Genomic DNA, 21664 nt, shown 5'->3' on the forward strand with positions numbered 1-21664 from the left:
CTATTTAAAAACATAACTACAAATAAAAAACTAATTTTTACACAAAAAATAGGGTCTCAACTTTTTTACGGATCTTCAAATAGTATAAAAAATTTTAATTTTTCAAAATAAAAATGTTCGAAAAAAATTAGAATCATTAATCAATGGTGGGAAGCAGAAAAAAATTTTTTTTAAATATATATGTATAAAAAATATTTTTGTTTTAATTTGAGGTTATGTAAACATCTTCCAAAGCAAAATTTTGAATGAATATTCTACTGATGAGAAAATTATGAATTATATTAAAAAATTAAAAATAAATGAGAACAAGTAATGTGAATGTAACTTCAAAATTATTATTTTTATTATTTTTTTTTTTAATAATTTTTGACGAGAAAAACTAATAATGTTAAATTTTCTATACTTTTTTTTCATTTTCTTTAACACTTCTTTTTATAATTATTTTAGTTATTAAAGCTCTTACTAACCTAAATAAGACTTTTATTTCCTCCAAAACCTTTTTTCTGATACCTCAAACCCCACAATTGACAGCAATGACTAAATCGCCAAAATGTACACGCCCGAAATAACCACATTGCATGTACTCAATAAATAGTTAATTACACAAAATTTCCCTATAAATTCGTATTTTTATTGTATTTTCGTACGCATTAGAAATAATAGACACGGTACACGGTAACGGTATAATTAGAAAAGGACACGCAAAATAGGGATCATAGACAAAAACGGGCACACGCAACGCTGGCAAATGGAAACACTTGCGCTAACGTATACGCAAGAGCCACACACCTGTCATTAGCAGCTGGCTAATGGAATATTTTTTTTTGGTAATAATCGTTGGGAAAAATGAGTAGAAATGACTACAAATAGCCACTTACGACAGAAAATGCGAGCAGTTGTTAAAATAAATGGATGAATGGATGGATATTTGCATTAAGAACAAGTCGTTATGTAAGTTACGTAAGAGCCTAAGCGATAATTTCGTAAACAAAGAAAAAAAGTTGAAGAAAGTCGCTTGTAAATAACTGTGGAAAAGTAAAGAAAATTATTTGTAGCCCACACTTTGAAGGAGTATTGGTCTAGCAGTCAACGCGGCTAGCTCAAATAACTGTAAAATTAAGCTATGCAAGTAGTTGATGCAAATTGCAAAACCCTATAAGCAAAAAAAGAAAAAGAAAACAAGCAAATCATTGGATTACTCAACGACTGAGTGGCAGAGGGAGAGAGAAGCGCGGGAAAACAGCAAAATGCCGCGTGTCAACAATTTAGCCCCAAGGTAGTGCTATAGACGCGCGTTGTCCCGCCAAAAGGCAGAATTAATGTTTACGGCTACTACATTTCGCTGTATATATGTATGTATATCTGTATGTCTGTATGTCTGCTGGCAGTGGCAAGAGTGTGGAATGTCCACCGTCCTTCGATTTGCTGCGCAGCGCACGTCCGAAAATAGATCAATGCCCCGCGGCAGGAAGGCAAAGGTGGTGGAGGTAAGCGCATATATGAGTACATATATATAAACATACATATAAACATATATATATATATATATAAACACATATGAATTATATATATATATACACAAATGTCTGACTGCCCATCTTAGGTGGTTTGCGGTGGAGCTAAGGATTTGCCTCAAGGCAGCCAAATAAGTATAGAAAAACATGACGCAGCCATTCAAAGGGGAGCGAGACGTTGGACTCCTCCGCGAGTCATGCTAACGGTTAAATGTACGACGCAATAAAGCGAAAATAAAGCAAAATCGATGACAGCCCGAAAGGCGCAATGAGTAGCAGCGACAAGCCACAATGCTGAGGTGCTGCGGTGTTGTTGTTGTTATTTGCAATATATATGAGAAAATAACAAAAATAAAAGAAAAGAATAAACAGAAGGGTGTTACGCCGGTGGGTGGGTTGGTTGGTCGGTTTGAAGTTGGTGTGTGGCGGCTGTTTGTACCACATTTGCATTGCAAAGGCGATGACTCATCGACAGTGCGCCATCCTCAACATCATTAGCATCAAAAGCGGCAGCAGCAGCAGCAATAACAAAAATAACAACACATGTTGAGGAACAAAAATAATGCCACCACCACCAACAGCAAGCATTCACATGAGTTTTTCTATGTCTGTATGTGTGCGCTTAAGGCTACAGACGTGCTCGTGGCAGCTGTTGTGACAAGCACAACAACAACTACAACTACAACAAACCGGCAAAGGCATGTCAAACAGTAGCTGTTGTGGTGTTGTTTGTTATTTTTGGATTTTGTAAGCGTTGAATGTGTGTGTGTTGGTGTTGGTGTTGTTGTTGTTGTTGCTTTACTCATACATCACAAAGCACTTCCTTCTCATTTACCTGCCGGAAAGCGTGAAGTTTTGTTGTACGGTGTGTAAAAATGTAGTAATGGCAAATAAAATGGAAAATTTCGAAGTTCAAAAGCGAATTTTCGATTTCGAATATAAGAAAATTCGAAAATTCGAAAATTTAAAAATTTGAAAATTTGAAAATAATTGCTGAAGAATTGATAGACTTTGAAGCTTCAGTTGAGCTCTTTGTTGTATTTTAGCTGTTTGCTAATCAAGCAAACGTTTTCGAAAATGTCGAAAAGTGATTTCGAAGTGATTTTCATAGCTGACAGCTGTCAAAACTGGCTTCGAAAGGTTGCGCTGACTTCAAGCTTTGAAAGCTTTTTGAGCTTTGAAAGTTTTTTTGAAAGTATGAACCTCATTTTGTTGCATTTTCTTAAAATTTCTACACACCTTACACTCGCTTTCACCTTTGTGATCTTCTGTCATATTCTTTATGTAAATTTTTCCTACTGGGTTGCCATTCTGACTTACTTTAGTAGTGCGTGCCTGCTTTCCATACGCATATGACCGCGAGGACAAAACTGTGTGTACGTGACGTAAAACGTTGCGTTGCCGGCGTAAAAAAAGCAACAAATACTTACAACAACTAAAGACAACAGAAATCGAAACAACAACAACAACAGCCAGTAGCAACAACCCCTCAGATCGATTTTGCTGCGTAAATGCGCTGGCACACGAAGCAAACTGAGGATGACTAATCATCGTGAGCTCGATATAAACAAATAAACATTAAAGGAAGTCCTGAGTGCTGAGTGCACGGGCGACAAAGGTGTGGTGAAGGGGAAGAATGAGTGAATTCAACTTTCACAGGGAAGGGGTGCACAAGTGCAACTGGGTGGAAGGTGGGTGGTGTATACCGGAAGAATGCTTGTGGTTACTGTTGATTGCACAGCTAGCTAACGGGATATCGCTGCGATTGCGATGCGTCATGCCACACAGTCGTGGTAGGGCGGTAAAGAAACTTGCCACAGCGAGAAATGTCAGACAGCAGGTCAGCCAGGAGCAAATGCGCAAAAAAACACAAACACAAAAGCAATAATAATAACAAAAACAATAAGCATAAAGCGGCAGCGCCATCAAATGGTTGGCCGACACGCTTGCCGGCAACAGTCACTAAATCAACAGCAATGAAATAATACACGCAAAACACCGTTTTGAGTCCAACTCTGACCACACACACACGTACGGACGCCTTTTTGACTGCCTAAAGTCTCCTGCTCCAACAAAATGCCAACAACAACAACAAATCAATAACACAGCGACAGCCAACAGGGCTTTCACGCCGTCAACGAAGTCGTCGTTTACACAACTTTTCCCAGGCATTCCCTCGCATTGTATGGTTCGGGCTGTTGGCCTTTTTCGCAACAACACCAACACAACTGCGCCTGCTGCAGTCTGGAGGGTCGCACGACCTACAACACACATACACACACACCGACAGCCACGTAACTTTGTGTGCTTATGTAAGTGTCACTAGGAGCCATACTGTCTGTGACGAATGGCGTAGCAAGACATGGCCAACCAGCCGACACTACAGCAATGCTAACGACAGGCGCTGCGCAGTCAATGCGTGTTTGCCTGTATGCATGTGTGTGTGTGTGTTGCTGAGTTGCACGGTTGGACAGTCACTCAAATGGTAGACAGTAAAGTAGTTGCGTTGTTGTTGCAAGTGTTGTAAATTTGATTGTCGTTACAAACAGGAGCGTCAAACCAAATGAAAAAAAAACTATAATATTAATAACAACAACAACAAGAGGCAGCAAGCTGCTTGCATTAATGTCGCTAATTAAATAAAATTGCAGGCTTCACCGCTATGACGAGTCGCTGACGACTTTTATCGATTGCTTAGCGAAAGCAACAACGGTCAGAAAAATGAAAAATGCAAAATGCAACTAAAGGGAATTTCTATGGAATATATGCAAGTCTATAGCAAATAATATTAAAAATAATTTTCTTTGCTACGCAAAAGTCATAACACGCTACAACAACAACAACAGCAACAACAACAACTTTTGTATGTAGTATATATGTGTGTACACATAATTGTTGAGGAAAATTCTGAACGCCGCGCAAACTGGCGATTGACGTCAAGAAAGCGTTAAAAAACAAGAACCCGAAAAAGCCGTTTTAGTAATTTAAATTTAGCAATATTGAAATATGTTTTCTGCTTAATCCCACGTGTATTTATTGTTGTGTGCACACAATGAGTAAGTGTACAAGGTTTTTCTCAAATTTATTTTCACAAATTTTTCTCGCAAATGTCAAAGGCGCGTGGATAGTGACAAATCTCTTTAAGGCTGTGTATAGCTATAATTAAATAAAGGCATTAAAAAAGCATGTTAACTAGTGAGTTAACTAAATGAGTAATGCTGAAAAGTTTTAGGATTGGCGTGATGGTGGTACAGTAGTGGCGGTGTGGTGAAAGTGAGCAGTTGTAGATTTGTGTTCAATAAAACTAAGCAATTTAGCCTAGTGCGAGAGAATTTAAACTAAAATATTTTATTTTTATGGGAAAGAGCTGGGAGATGATATATTTAATTAAGAGTTTAGGATTTATTATGTCAATAAAATGAAAAAAAAATTTTTTTTTTAAATTCCGAAAGTAATCTTCTAATATTCTTTGTAAAAATAGTTTTCATTCTATTATAATACATTTTTTTTTTAATTTTTACCACGCACTTCAATCTAACCTCAATTAACGTTTACACGTGACTCACAACCCCATTGATTTTCTGATTTAGCAAACTCCACAAAATATTTAGTAATAAATAAGTGTTGCTACTCACCAATAAAATCGTAGGCTTCCTGAAAATATTGTTTGATATTTTGATGTGGCGTATCACTGGCAGGTATCTGTTTATATTTAAGTCCCGGCGCTGGACCTGAACTCGGTGCTTGGCAGGTAACATTCAAAACACAATTAGCGCCCACACTACTCGGATCGCTGGCATCTTTGCCATTGCCCAGCAGTAAATGGGGGAAAACTGGTGACGCGGGATGGGTTTCAATATCTAAGAAGGAGAAGAGGATTAAAATTAGATATGATTTTAACTAAAATTAAATAAATTTGCATATAATATTTTGAAAAATAATTGAAGGTATTAAAAATTAATTTTGTTTAAGCGAGAGTACTTGCTTCCGATATTACTTTGTTTATATAGTATGTATGTATATATGTATAATTATATGTATGTCTACCTGTACAAATTTGCATTTAGCTTCGATTACTTAATATTCTACACTACAAATACATTATTATTACGACGCAAATGACAAGCTTGTTCCATAAAAATGTTGAAAATTGAAAAAGAGTCTAGTGAAAAATTTATTAGCAAACAAAAATGGTGCGTTGATGAATGATCTTATTACAGAGCAGCTTCGATATATATATACATATGTATACAAGAATTTATGGCGCATATCAGTACTCGAATGTGGTTTAAGCCGCACGCGCCCAATTTAGCGCGTTTTAAGGCAGATACATACAAACAAACAAATATATATATACATATATATTTCTATATATATTTATATGAGTATATTTATGACTTCAGGCAATGCTTATTAATATGATACTCGTATTATAATATTATGCGCTCATCAGCTTATTGGTAAAGCGGCTCCACCTACAAACAAATATTTATATGGAATAAAAATTATATTTAAGCGCATACATATGTACATATATATTATATACTTCTCAACCATTTCATTCTGAAATAAGTTGCTTGTTTTGCTTTCGAGTGACTCGCGCTCGGGAAGCTCCAGTAAAAACAGGAAAACTGTGATACTGTATTTCGGCATTGCATTATTTTCGGTTATTTTTGGCATACAAAGCAACAACAAAAACATAAAAAAAATATATATATATATGAATATGTGCATATATAAAATTAAGCGAACAATTACATTGTATTTATAAATAAATTTTCAACACAGCTGTAAATTATGGGCCATATTACGCCGCACTCAGAAAACTGGCCTCATTTGGACCCTTAGTTTTTTTTTTTTTGGTTTTATTTTCTTTATTTTATTTTTATGTTTTTTTGTAAATTTTCTGTTTTTCCGCGTGTAAAACGTGCGGTCAATGTATTCGGCCAGTGTTGCTCAATTGTAATGTTTGCTGTGCTTCTTTCTTTCTTTTTTGTTGTTGTAATTTCGTATTTAGCGCAAATGTATGCGATCGTTTGTCGAGCGATCTGTAGATCAAGCGTGAGCAGTTTGTGTTTTTCACGAGCACACAATCGTCGGTATGTATTTGCTGACGTCGCTTCTGCCCTCGAGGCAAGTAAAAAAAAAAGAAAAATTAATAGTTATGAGCTAGTCTCGTACATGTTGCTAATGCAAATGTGTGTGCGCTCGTAAAAATATGCGTACGCGTTGAGAATTGTTAGAAATGCTTAGCATTTGAAGGGTCTCTATAGTCAGATTGTTACCCAGTTAGGCCTTAAAATGACGTGCATATGCTGGAAAATTAGACGACAACAATTACGAGAAGTAATAAAATCAGTTTTTCAGATTCACTCGTATGTTTATTACTTCCAGGGAATAGTGTTTTCATGTGGAACTGCAGTATGAGAAGAGGGAGTTTCAAAGTACATTTACTCCAAAAAGTGTAGACTTTCGAATTTTCCAGACCTCTACCAGAGTTTATAGTGGAAAATAGTATTCATGAATACAGGGGCTCAAAATTTGATCACAATTCTAGTCTATTTGGGTCTAGACAGCAAACTGATATTGATCGATTTTGATTGCTTAGTTCTCTGTTCGCTAAAGCTTTACTTTCCTCTCTTTCAGAACAATTTATATGTATAAGTAACAATGAAGCAGTTGAGTTTAAAGCCTCTAGGACACCTCAAAGTAGTAAAATCTCTTTTAAGTGCTTATTGGTTCAATTAAGCCAGTCCGTTTAACTTATACCAGTTGTCTGTTCGATTCGCCACTTTACAAGTTTTGACAAATCGAGGACAGCGATTATATATTTGATGAAAAATAGTTCACAATAGTCACACCTGATATAATTAGAAAAAAAAAATATTTTTTTTTTCAAATCTCTCTCTCTCTTTCTTTTTCTGTCTCTCTCTCTCTCAGTTTAGTGCTAAAATGACGTCACAAGTTTTGCTCTAAAGTGATTTACTCGATCTCGTTTGTCACTGTAGATGCGAGGCTTGACTTTTTGACTCCGATTTATATAACGGATGTTCATATTTATATCTGTATGTATGTACATATGTGTTTATAAATATCCGTATGTAATTAATAAATCTGATGGAGGCTCGTTTGTTTGCTGCTGCCTCCAAACCGCCACAAAACAAAATAATTATAGTAAAACGAGCCTTAAATGACACGCACACAACAACACTTGTATGTATGTGTGTTTTTTCGTATCTTCATATGTGCGTACGCACGTATCAGCAGCAATTGAAATTTGACGCGTCTCAACAACTCGAGAAGCATTGTTGTAATTGCGCTGCTTATTATTTTTACTATTTTCTATAATATGTATGTAGTTGTTGTTGTTGCTATTGGCTTTTCGCCCTGCTCTGGTACACATGCACGTCTAGTGAGTGTGTGTGTGAGTGCGTGTGCGAGTTTTCTTTGAAAGAAACGCAATAAAATTACACGCGGTTCGCATGAGTCATGCCAGCGATGCGATCGACCGCACAGCGCCGTGTGTAATACAAATATACTTCATTATTACAACAACGCTGAAGCAACAACAACAACAACTTGCGTGCGTATTAATCGCTTCCAACATGCCACATACATACATACAAACAACAACATATGCCCGTATTTATAGCCATTATATTTGTACACAACGCCTTCTCGCCCCCCTTCTCTCTCTCGCGCCAACTTCCTCTGCTGTTTTTCTAACATTTGACGAGAGCGTTTAGTATATTATGCTTGAAGAATTGTTGTAAATTTTTATTAAGTGCTTTCAATTGAGCCAGCAGCAGCAGCAGCAACTTTTACCACAAACAACAACAACAACTATATTACATATGCATGTACATATGTATGTATGTATGAGCAACTAAATACAAAATTAATAGCAAAAGTAGTCCGTATACACGCAATAATTGCGGCTGACAGTGGCGTTGAAATTTCAAGCTGATGAGCAGAGCGGCAATGGGGTGCACACAAAAACAACAAATAATGTACATATGTAAGTATGTATGTATGTGTCTGCATGTGAGTAGTGCGGCGCAGCATTGGGTGGCTTATTTTCCACGTTTTTGCTTGGCACGAAAAATTCATGTTGCTCGCTTGTAATTTGTACTTTTTTAATAGTGTTGTTGTAATATGTTTTTATGTATATATGTATGTGTGTATGCACGCATATCTATGCTATATTAATTAGTGCCCATATTGCTTGTTAAAACAATAGTTTGCGCACATTTACCGCTATACTCATTAGTGGCAAGCGAAATTGTTGCGAGAAATACGCCAATTTGGCAGCTAAAAACATATAATACATACATATGTACAAATATACATATATACATATAATACATACATACAAATATATACAATATAATCCATGTGTATGTCATCCTTAGGCCGCTTCCACTAAAGTGCACACAGCTATTTGCCACTAAAACCCTTGCTTTCAACTATATTCAGACGTATATTGATTTTCCTCGCCGTCATAAAGCTTCTAATTGGGTTATCATGCATTTTCTTTTTTGCCTTCGCATTCACATTTTGTGGCATGGTGGAATGTTATGTTTTTGTTTATGTCCCTTTTATGACTAAGGATTACCATGACGACCGCCAGTTTTGTTTTGACTGCTGAATTTTGATTTGCTTTTCGTTTGTGTAGGCATGCGAGGTCTGAGTGTATGCAGAAATATTTTCATACTTTTATATGTATGTATGTATATAATGGCATGTCAGTAACGGCAGTTGAGGAAAATTGCATAAGTTGTTGCATGTTGTTATGTGTAATATTGTATGACCTTGTCAGTGTGGTTGCGGAATTTTTGTAAATTTTTGAAATAATTTTTCGAAATAATTTTTGAAATTGTTTTTTTAAATTATTCTTGAAATTATTTTTGAAATGAAATTTCTCATGCCACAACGAAAAACCACTACTTCTTTATCGTTATCAACAAAAAATAAAATGGCAATCAGCAAAAGAATAATGTAGAGTAGTAAGAAGTACCAGATAAGCAGGAAATCAGAATATCCAAAATTCAAAAATATACTTTTTTGGATTTTTCTAACAAAATACTATATTTTTTTGGTATAAATATTTTTTTTTTAATTGTTTTATATTTTTTAATATTTTTTTTGTTTATTTTTATTTTTTGATTTTTTTAAATAATTTTTTTTTTACAAATTCGTTTATCAGCACTTTAATAATTAAACACGCAATTGTCAATATATTATATTTACCAACGCAATATATTATAATTACACATACTTCCTGGAAACTATGTTATTAATACAAGACAATAAATTTTATTATAAAGAATATATTTAAATATATATGTATATATGAGTTCTGCCTTATGATCTTCTTATATTAATTAATATAAAGAATTTATTGTTCATATTAATTTTTTTTTTAATTTTTAAAGAAGCAGAAATTCACTGAAATATTTTTTTATACTATAAAGCTCTCAGTTTTATGATGACAAGTTTAAAATATATAAGTATATACTTATATACAGAAATCTCGTAAAATCAATTTACTTATGTTGAAAATATTAGCTATTTTTTGTTTGTTGTAAAGTTCTTGTGTTTATTTATAGGGCACTTAACGTTGTTGTCTTCGAATCACCACTTATCAGCTTCATAATTTTAAGGTTAAAAAATTTATTTTATTTTTCAAAATTTTACAAATGAAACCAGCAAGGGAGTAATCACATTTCATTCAAGTTAGTTTGTAGACCTTTCATGATCTACTTGCTATATTGCTACTACTTGATTATACCAGTATATTTATTTTATACCAGTTTTTTCGATTTGTTACATTCTAATTTTTTGGCGAATTTGAAATAACTATAATTTCATTATACCAGTTTATTATAATTCATACCAGTTTCTTATAATTTATGCCAGTTTATTACAATTTATACCAGTCTTTTGTTCTATTCAATACTCGCTAACAACTCGAAAATTTAATGTGTGAAAATCAGAATATTTTTGTATTCCGCGTTTGAATTTTTTTTTTTAATAATAACTATTATAATTTTCGACTTATAAACAATTTTTATATTGAAAACAAAAAGTTTTCTAAAATTAAAAAAAAAAAATAAGCCAAAATTTATACTATTCAAACTTTATTATTTATACATGATTCATCATTTTTAGAAACTCTACCACCTGGTAGTGACTCCTCGATGAGTCGCAATATGTACATAGTTCCACGATGATCTCAATTTTAGGTTCTTTAGTCACACTAACCTTTAACATTCCCGTCACATTTGAGTGGTGTCTCATATTATTTATATATGTACAAACATGAAAGGCTATATATTGTACTTTTTGAACAAATTTCACTGATAATCTAAATGTTCTCTCAAAACCAACCCACATTTTTGCTGATTCAGCGACGGATTACAAACACTTGAGTAATGTCGTTTTATAGACATTGATTTTATATGTGCTCACTCTGTACCTGGGTAAAATACAAAGACCGCGCATCCTAGTTAGTGACTAATATCACAATATTTACATATGTACATGTATATAATTGAGTGCTTATTTGTATGATTGTGCATGATCAATGGCGTTGAGGAATGTTGACTTGTCATCGTTTGATCCTGCTGAGTAATTAATTTGCTAAGGCGGTTAGTAACAGTTATACATATATGTATGTATGCATTTATAACTAATTTCACAATAAGCGAAATGAAGTTGTATGCGTGAAGCACTCAAGTAATCGATTATGAAAAGGTTAACAGATAATTAAGTGCTCAGGTGTAATTACAGTGGTGGCGAAATTTGTTCTTTATCTTAAAAAAAATTTTATGTAATGACAGAAAAATGTAGTAAAATATTTAATAATATTAATGTAATAATTTTCAAAATTTCAAACAAAAATTTTCTAATTTACTAAGTGGTGGAATTTTTTATCTTTGAAAAAAAAAATTACAATGGCAGAAAAAAATTATAAAAATATTTAATAAAATTAATATAATAATTTTCAAAATATCAAAATTTTTTTTTTCGAATAAAAAAAATATTTTTTTTTTTTTGATTTTTTAAATATTTTTTGAAATTAAAAAAAAAATGCGATTTTTATTAGATACCTTTCCATTTCTATTTTTTTCAAAGTTTTTCTATTTACTAACAGAAAAATGTTGTAAAATATTTAATAAAATTAATATAATAATTTTGAAAATTTCAAAAATTTTTTTTCGAATACAAAAAATATTTTTTTGATTTTTTAATCTTTTTTTGAAATTAAAATAACTGTGATTTTTATTAGATACCTTTTCATTTATATTTTGTTCAAAGTTTTTCTATTTACTAGCAGAAAAATGTTGTAAAATATTTAGTAAAATTAATATAATAATTTTCAAAATTTCAAAAAATTTTTTTCGAATACAAATAATATTTTTTTGATTTTTTAATCTTTTTTTGAAATTAAAATAACTGTGATTTTTATTAGATACCTTTCCATTTCTATTTTGTTTAAAGTTTTTCTATTTACTAGCAGAAAAATGTTGTAAAATATTTAGTGAAATTAATATAATAATTTTCAAAATTTCAAAAATTTTTTTTCGAATACAAAAAATATTTTTTTGATTTTTTAATCTTTTTTGAAATTAAAATAACTGTGATTTTTATTAGATACCTTTCCATTTCTATTTTGTTCAAAGTTTTTCTATTTATTAGCAGAAAAATGTTGTAAAATATTTAATAAAATTAAAATAAAAAATTTCAAAATTTTTTTTTCTGATTTAAAAAAAAATATTTTCTTGATTTTTTAATATTTTTTAAAATTAAAAAAAGTTGCGATTTTTATGAGATACCTTTTCATTGCAATTTTTTCACAGTTTTTCTATTTACTAGCAGAAAAATGTAGTAAAATATTTAATAATATTAATATAATAATTTTCAAAAATGTAAAAAAAAAATTTTTCGAATTAAAAAAAATTTTTTCTTGATTTTTTTAATATTTTGCTGAAATTAAAAACAGTTGCGATTTTTATTAGATACCTTTTCACTTTTAGTTTTTTTTTAATTTTTTTTACTATTTCTTGCTTACTAGTCACCTTATAGAGCTCGTTTCCAGTTCGATAATCAAAACAATAACAACAAAAACAAGTAACAAGTATTCTAAAGTACACAACAAATGAGCAATTAAGCTTTATAAATGAATCATGCTTAAGCTACCGAGCGCTCAAGCTCGAAGTATGTAAGCAATGTAATTGTAAACACGTGTACATACATACATACATATGATTTTTTTTTTCAAATGCAATGCAAATAATATTTATTTTGCATTTACAGCCATACATATGTACATACGTGCTCATAGCGCTACCAAATGCTTATTTCTTGTATCTCTACGCTTATCAGTCGTGTCACTGTGGGCCACTAAATAGCGCCAGCGCCAGCCAGCAATGATAGTCAACACACAAACATACAGTTATGTGTACTTTTGACCCTACAGCGATGAGTGAATGGGGATGTTTTCGAATTATTTGCCAATAAATGGCGTTGATCTAGCGACTAATGCCTGCACACAGTACAGATTGTAATGCAAAGTGACACACACATAAATATGAATTACTTATTAGCTGCTCCCCACCGCTCGCATGTACATATATTACACCAACTAACGGAAGTTATGCATATAGCAATTGCAAATTATTCTGTTTGTTTTCACGCGCATTTGTGAAGGTGAAAATGCAAAAACAACAATAATAACAACAACAACTGTTGAACTATTTAATTAGCATGCGCTTGCAGTTTTGTATGCTTGTGTAAAATGCAAATAATTTGCATGATTACAACCAACAACAACAACAACACAAACAACGCTTATATTTATACATAATAGTGGAATTATTGCAGTGCTACACGGCGTATGAGCAATATGAGCGATGCCTGTTGGCAACTGCACTGCTGCTGAATATGTGGTGCTGGTGCTGGCGCTGGCTTTGGAATTTGGCGTGCATGCAGCACGTGCTCGTTGCAGTAAACACGCTAATCTACAACAACATATATACACATACTTACATATGCAACTGCATATTTATATATATGTATGTGTGCTTGTAATACATATAACTAGCGAGAAGCGAGTATTAAAATCAAGTAATTGTAATTTTAAATTGCATTATTGGCTAATTTGCGTGCGCTGGAACGCAGGCACAAGTTGTAACTGTTGCGTTGCTGCCATTTTGATTTTGTTGCCGCTGTCGCTGTGGTTGTGGTTGTTGTGTGCGTTTTATGCGCTTTTAATTGACAGCTACTGGCCGCAAAGCGTCGCAATTTATTTGTCATTATGCAGACATACATATGTGTAATTGTGTGTATATCTCTTTGTATGTCTGTATGTATAGCAGCGTAACGCTCGCCAAACCACCAAGCGTTGTTGCATATGTCAAACCCAATTTGTTTTGTGCGCCAAGCTATCACAAACAGATTTTTATTATTTTATAGCCATATACATAACTACGCACATACTATATGTATATATACATATGTGATTATATTTATCTGTTGATGCATGACAGTGCGTTGATGAGGAAATAAATATTCATTTAAAACGCAAGCAAATATGTGTAAGGCCTAAGTACACTTGCTTATATGCATACATATAAATAAACAAGCTTATATATGTAAACACTTATACATATATACTGATATATATATATATAAATAAACTTAAATGTATGTATTTTCAGTTGCTCCGATTGCACGCGTGACAAAAGCTGTGATTTTCGTTTAAAAAAAAATAAAAAAATACTAAAAAGCTGCTAAACAAATTCGCTAAATTCGCTTAGTGTCTTGCTTGTCGCTGATATCGGTTATCATTTGTTACCCTCAGTTATGCAAATATTTCTTCTTCTTCTACTTTTTTTTGTGAAAATTTGCATTCAGCGCACGTACTGCTTGTCATATATGCGCATCTGTGTGTTGTTTTTCGTATGCTAAACACTTGCATAAATGCTGGCTTACTCAGCTGTGTGAGCAAGTGGCAAAAAATGCCTAGCAGATAGTAGAAATATATACAGACATAGGTACAATAAATACAATTATTCAAATATCGTTAGCAAATGCTTGGCATAAAAACACTAATATTGAAAATCACTGAATTTTTAATGATTTCAATTGGCGTTTATCATGTTTCACGAGTCTTTAGTTCAATTTGAGTTATATTTATATACTTAAAAAAATACTGAAAAACTTCGAAACTCACCATAAACAGCTGGTGTGGAGCAGCTTCTCATCAATGGTGAACGATTGCCGGTTTGCGGCACCGTTGAGGACCAATCCTCGTTGCAGTCTTCTGTTGGCATTGCCTCTGGTGCCGAAGCTGTGCCGTGTGTATCGCAAATTGTCGATCGTTTACAATCTGAGGAGAGAAAAACAAGTTGTTTTAGTTAATATTGTGTTTATAAAAAATATTAAAAATATTTTTTAAAAAAATTTATTTTTTTTAACAAAAGCTGGATAAATAAACTAAAAAATGAAAAAAAAAAATAATGAAACAAGATATCAAATCAGACAAACTTTCAAATATATATTTGAAATGTCAAATTTTCGAATTCAAACTTTTTAAAAACACAATTTTGGAAGCACTTTTTGAATGAAAAAAAACAAAATAAAATAAAAAAAAATATATTTTTAATCGCTTAATTTTACAGAAAATTTTATTTTCAAAAATAATAAAAAATGCAAAAATAAAATAAAACAAAAAAGTAATAAATAAAAAAAAAATATTTTAATTTAATTTAATATAAAAAAATATGAAATTAAATAAAAAAAATATTTATGATATAAAAAATTAAATTTAATTTAATAAAATATAAAGATATAAAATAATAATTTTTTTAAATTATTTATTAATTTTTTTTTATTAATGTAAGAAAATATGAAATTAAATAAAAAATGTATATGATATAAAAAATTAAATTAAATTAAATTAAATATAAAAATATAAAAAAAACAATTTTTTTTTAATTATTTACTTTTTTTTTTTGTTAATGTAAAAATATATGAAATAAAATAAAAAAAATTATATGATATAAAAAAATAAATTTAATTAAATTAAATATAAAAATAAAAAAAAAATATTTTTTTAATTATTTATAAATTTTTTTTATTAATTTAGAAAAATAGTAACAGTAAATAGACAAAAATCTGAACTAAAAATCAATAAATAAAAAACTAAAAATTTTATGAAAATAAATATTTAATTAACAAGACGCAATAATTAATAAAAGAGCAATTGAAAATATCAAAGAAAAATAATTGATACTAAATAGTATAGACAATATCAGAATCAATTTAATGGTGAACAAATGAATTGCACAAACAAACGTGCACCAAGTAGACAGATGCGCTGCAGGAAAAACATATACATAATGTTTTACAAGAAGTAAAAATAAAATTATAAATTAATAAAATAAAAATTAAAAAAAAAAAAAATTAAATAAGAAATAAAATAAAAATTAAAAAAAAAATTTTTTAATAAAAAATAAAATAAAAAAAATATAAAAAATTAAAAAAATTAAAAAAGAAATAAAAAAAAAATAAAAAAAAAATAAAAATTAAAATTAAAATTATTATTTACAAAAATATTAAAACAATTCCAAATTACAAAATTAAAAAAAAATTAAATAAATTTAGATTTTTTATTTTCCAAAAATTATTAAAATTTTAGATTCAAGGAAAATGGATATTAATGTGCAAAATTTCAAAATATTTCCAAAAATTTTCAAAATTCTCGCCATACCAACAACAATTTGCTACTCCCTACCGGGTGGTTGATTATAAATAGAAAACCAAATACAGCAAATTGAAACCATATTTGCGTAGATTGGCATACATTTGACGGTTTGTCGGTTTGTACCTTACAAAAACGATTATTTGAATGAATTGAACCAATATCGAAATGTTGTACACGGCAAACACTGTACACTGGCATATGCACTCAAGCGTACATATTATAGTATATTGCTTTGCGCTATGCAAGCGTAGAGAAATATGTGAGTGTGTGTGGATATGTGGAGAATTTTAACACGCAACTGGCATTCAACAAAAGTCAAGTCAATAACAGAACTAAAATCGAATTCGTACGCGATTCGATGCGATGTGACGGCATGACGTCAACTTGTTTCGTTTGGTTTTTTTTTCGATTTTATTTGTTATTAGAGTTTTTGCTGCTGCTGCTGTTGAAGTTGAATTTTTACCAGTTGGAATTGAGTAAGTTTTATTGAAATTTATATTTTTATTGCTTGACGCAGTTTTGTGGGTATTTTATATAATTTCGAAGTGACGAGATTTGTTGTTGTTGTTGTGGTGAATTGTGGAGTGAAATGAAATATTGGAATAATTGTGGTTGGAAAATTGTGATTGGACATTTTTAACTTTTAATAAAATTTATTTTTTTTATAACATTTTTTAAATTTTATTTAATTAAATTTATTTTATTAAAATATTAGTATTTTTTATTTTATTTTATTAAAATAAATTTAATAATTGTTGTATTTTTTTTTACTTTATTATTATTATTATTTTAATTTTGTGTTTCAAAAACTATTTTTCTAAATTTTTCCCGTTAAAATTCACTAATTTTCATATCGTACTTCGAATTTTTTCGTACTAAAAATTTTAATGTTTTTTTTTTTAATTTTAAACTTCTGTTTGATTTTTGACAACCAAGTAGCAACAATTTTCACAAAAAAAATCTATATAAATTACACTGTATTACGAATTTCATGACTAATCATTATTTATTAGCTATATCAATGAAATGCACTACAAAATAATCTTATCAAAACTATATCAATTTGTTAATGACCAATAATAACTGTATACATAATATTTATTTAACCGTTGTAACCGGCTAAAGAGCCCGTGTTTTTTGGCAATAAACTGACTAATGCGGGAAAACTGATGACTGTACAATGGTGAATTTGCAAAGGTACAGCACCACATCAATTACTAAGTGAGAGTGATAGGGAGAGGTACTTTTCAAAATATACTATGAAGAGCGAGAAAATTGATAACAGAAAGTCGTTACTAATACGATTTTTTCTTGTTTTCCAAATAATATATTCGTAATTAAAAAAAAAAAAAATTTTTTACATAATAATTTTGCGGTGAGAAATAACGAATTTCAGGCTTATTTATACTACTGAATACTACAAAAATATGTTATAGGCCTCTAAAACCTATACAAAATAATCATTTCGATACAAATTTATTGAAAACCTACATGCTTACAACAAACTTAACACACAAAAGCGCTGAAGTACGCGCAAAATGCTGAAAGGACGGTTAAAAAACTCTGCAAAGCCAGCAGAAATACAAGTCGATTGGCGCGACAATGCAAGCGGGTCATTTTTAATTCATGAATTTCAAATTTCAATTCATGAATTTTGTAAATTCTACAATACAATGTGTCGTCTATGCTACACCACATTATTGGAACATATATTGTGCTTGCTGGTGTGTATTGACTTCCTCTCGGTCGAGTGTACAACGACTGTTGATTAGAAATTATGCTTATCAGCGAGAATTGAGTCGAGCTGAATGAATTAAGCGCGAAATGAATAAGAGTTCTAGTAAATAGTATGTACATAAAAAGGGGGCACCAGCTAGTTGTAAATACAGAAAGTTTAATGTAACTTTTGTTGTGCCGTTTAAGGGCTGCTTATCTGCAGCTAAAGTGACAAAGTGTGCACACTTCAGCCCGCATGTGCGTGTAAAATAAATATTTAAGTAGGGTACGTGTAAAGTTTTCTTTTTCTACTATCTCTGTGCTTACAGCACAAATATTTGTGCAGGTTCAACTTCAAATTTCAATGATCTGTTTATGTAAGCGTGTACGATAGTGAGGTTAACACGCGTTAGTACTGCATAAAATGATAAGAAATGGCAGCAGATGAGTAACCTATGATAAGCAAGTAAAATTTGTACATTTTTGTAGCGCGCTGATGATAAATATTTATAGAATTACTCATGTTAGCGTTTGCAAGGGAACTATTATAAGAGCGGATTTGAAATATTTTTCTCATATATAGTTTATTAAATTGCAGTTATTGAATTTTTACAAAAGAAACAACAAAATTAAGTTGTGACGTATCGAAGAAACAACTGGTATAAATTTGATGCACTGTCATAAACAGTGTTTCTTTTCAAAAGCACAAAATATGAAAGTTGCGAATCGAACAGGCAACTGGTATACAATTTTATGAGACTGGTATACATTTTTAAGAGACTGGTATAGATTTTATGAGCCTGGTATAAAATTTTATGAGACTGGTATATATTTTATGAGACTGGTATACAAATTTAAGGGACTGGTATATATTTTTAGGAAATTGGTATTAAAATTAAGAGACTGGTATACATTTTATGAGACTGGTATACAAATTTAAGAGACTGGTATACATTTTTAAGAAATTGGTATACATTTTTTGGAAATTCGTATTAAAATTAAGAGACTGGTATAAATTTTATGAGACTGGTATACAAACTTAAGAGACTGGTATACATTTTATGAGACTAGTATACAATTTTAAGAGACTGGTATAGATTTTATGAGACTGGTATACATTTTTAAGAGACTGGTATAGATTTTATGAGACTGGTAAAAAATTTTATGAGACTGGCATAAGTTTTATGAGACTGGTATACAAATTTAAGGGACTGGTATATATTTTTAGGAAATTGGTATTAAAATTAAGAGACTGGTATACATTTTATGAGACTGGTATACACATTTAAGAGACTGGTATACATTTTATGAGACTAGTATACAATTTTAAGAGACTGGTATACATTTTTAGGAAATTCGTATTAAAATTAAGAGACTGGTGTAAATTTTATGAGACTGGCATAAGTTTTATGAGACTGGTATACAAACTTAAGAGACTGGTATACATTTTATGAGACTAGTAGACAATTTTAAGAGACTGGTATAGATTTTATGAGACTGGTATACATTTTTAAGAGACTGGTATAGATTTTATGAGACTGGTAAAACATTTTATGAGACTGGCATAAGTTTTATGAGACTGGTATACAAACTTAAGAGACTGGTATACATTTTATGAGACTAGTATACAATTTTAAGAGACTGGTATAGATTTTATGAGACTGGTATACATTTTTAAGAGACTGGTATAGATTTTATGAGACTGGTAAAAAATTTTATGAGACTAGTATATATTTTATGAGACTGGTATACAAATTTAAGGGACTGGTATATATTTTTAGGAAATTGGTATTAAAATTAAGAGACTGGTATACATTTTATGAGACTGGTATACAAATTTAAGAGACTGGTATACATTTTTAAGAAATTGGTATACATTTTTTGGAAATTCGTATTAAAATTAAGATACTGGTATAAATTTTATGAGACTGGCATAAGTTTTATGAGACTGGTATACATTTTATGAGACTAGTATACAATTTTAAGAGACTGGTATACATTTTTAGGAAATTGGTATTAAAATTAAGAGACTGGTATAAAAATTTAAGAGGCTGGTATACATTTTTAAGAAACTGGTATAAAATGTAACAAACTGGTATAAATATTGTTGTCGCATAACAAGTACTTATAGCAATTTAGTGATGCTATTATGCCAAAAAAGCATAACTACCGTTCCACAAGCTTTGAAAACAGTTGTAAATACCGAGAATCATGTTATACATATTTCATTATAACTATAAATATACATACATACAAACAAATGTACATATATCACAAGTACTTCTGTGAAGCGCAATTCAAAACCCCACAGTCAGGAAATATGCTGATAGAGTGTGACATATCAGCTTTTTCGCGGCTACAAAAGCTTTCGAAATGATAAATAAAAAAAATGTAAACCAAAACTAAAGGAAACAAAATACTTTGATAATATTTTCATATAGCATAGTATGAGTTCCAAGTCAAAAAGCCTGAGAAAATAGTTGACGTTATCAGTTTATTTGGTTGGGTAAATAATTTCGATTTCGAATATTACGTTTCCATGTGATTAAAACGAATTGCGCTTGTAACGGCTATTTGGGCAACAAACAGCGACAAAATTGACCGCAAATATTTTCTGCAACTTCTTGCATTTTTTGCTGTTGTTACTGTGTGCTTGTGTGTTTTTGGCTGACGTCAAAGGAAGCAGGAAACGTGTTTTGGCAGCTACTGTGCGGCGCGCCGCGATTTTCTTTATATACATATGTACATACATTTATTTATATTTTTCTGATTTTTTTTGTGCGAATGCAATACAATTTAGAGCGCACTTTTGCCGCGTTGGCAGTTGGACGGTCAAAGAACGCAGCGACAACACACACAAAAGAAAAAGTTAAAAAAAACAAAAGTTGGAAATAAAAATGAAATGCAAGCGTTCTCTTGGCTGGCATATAAAATGCATACATACATATGTACATATGTACAAAAACAAAAACAAACATATGCAAGTAGTGCAATTCAGGAATGATAATAACACATGAGGGCTGCCGAAGAAAAGAATGCTTCGAAGGCAAAATAAACCAAAGCGAACCAATGCAGACAACATAAATACATAAATATGTATGTATGTCAACAAAAACAACAACTGCCTAAACAACTAACAACACACACAGACGCACGCACATTCGCATACAACTCATAAATAAGCAACAAGCGAAGCTTAAAGCAACAACAAAAACAATAACGTCACCTCTGTGCGCAACAGTCATCAACGGTGTGTAGACAAACAGAGAAAAAAAGAAAAACAGTAAAAAACGCGATCAGCAACCGGAGTTTCAACAACAACAACAAGAATAACAACAACAACAACAGTGATAAACTGTTGCTGCGCCATCGTTATAGCAAAAACTCGAACTCGTACTCGAAAGGTCGTTTCAAAACGGGTTCAAAACAGTGTTGCCAACTAGCAACAGAAAATAAAACAACAATAACAACAACTACAAAAAATAGCAAGTATGCACCACCAACACAAGTCGCACGTTTTCTGCTGGTTGGGCCCTCGTCTGCGCCGCGTAGCTAGAGTCGCTTGTTGTTGTTGTTGCTGCTGCTGCAGTGTTGTTAAGGTTGTTCTTGTTTTTGCAGTGACTGGTTTAGTTTGCTTGCTGCTTTACTTGTTCGTCAACAGTTG

General features: G+C 31.2%; 1 protein-coding gene across 1 annotated transcript in view; it reads right to left on the reverse strand.

Moving 5' to 3' along the window:
• LOC105217214 (tyrosine-protein phosphatase vhp-1) overlaps nt 1-21664 on the reverse strand; it is a 49551-nt gene that overhangs the window by 21953 nt on the left and 5934 nt on the right. Inside the window, exons 2-3 of the mRNA XM_054229223.1 lie at nt 14752-14907; nt 5150-5374 (exon numbers count right to left, since the gene is read on the reverse strand). Of these exons, the coding sequence (XP_054085198.1) occupies nt 5150-5374; nt 14752-14907 (381 nt within the window). The remainder of the gene's footprint in view (nt 1-5149; nt 5375-14751; nt 14908-21664) is intronic.

The sequence above is a fragment of the Zeugodacus cucurbitae genome, chromosome 2 (genome assembly GCF_028554725.1).
Source record: "Zeugodacus cucurbitae isolate PBARC_wt_2022May chromosome 2, idZeuCucr1.2, whole genome shotgun sequence".
Lineage (NCBI taxonomy): Eukaryota > Metazoa > Arthropoda > Insecta > Diptera > Tephritidae > Zeugodacus > Zeugodacus cucurbitae.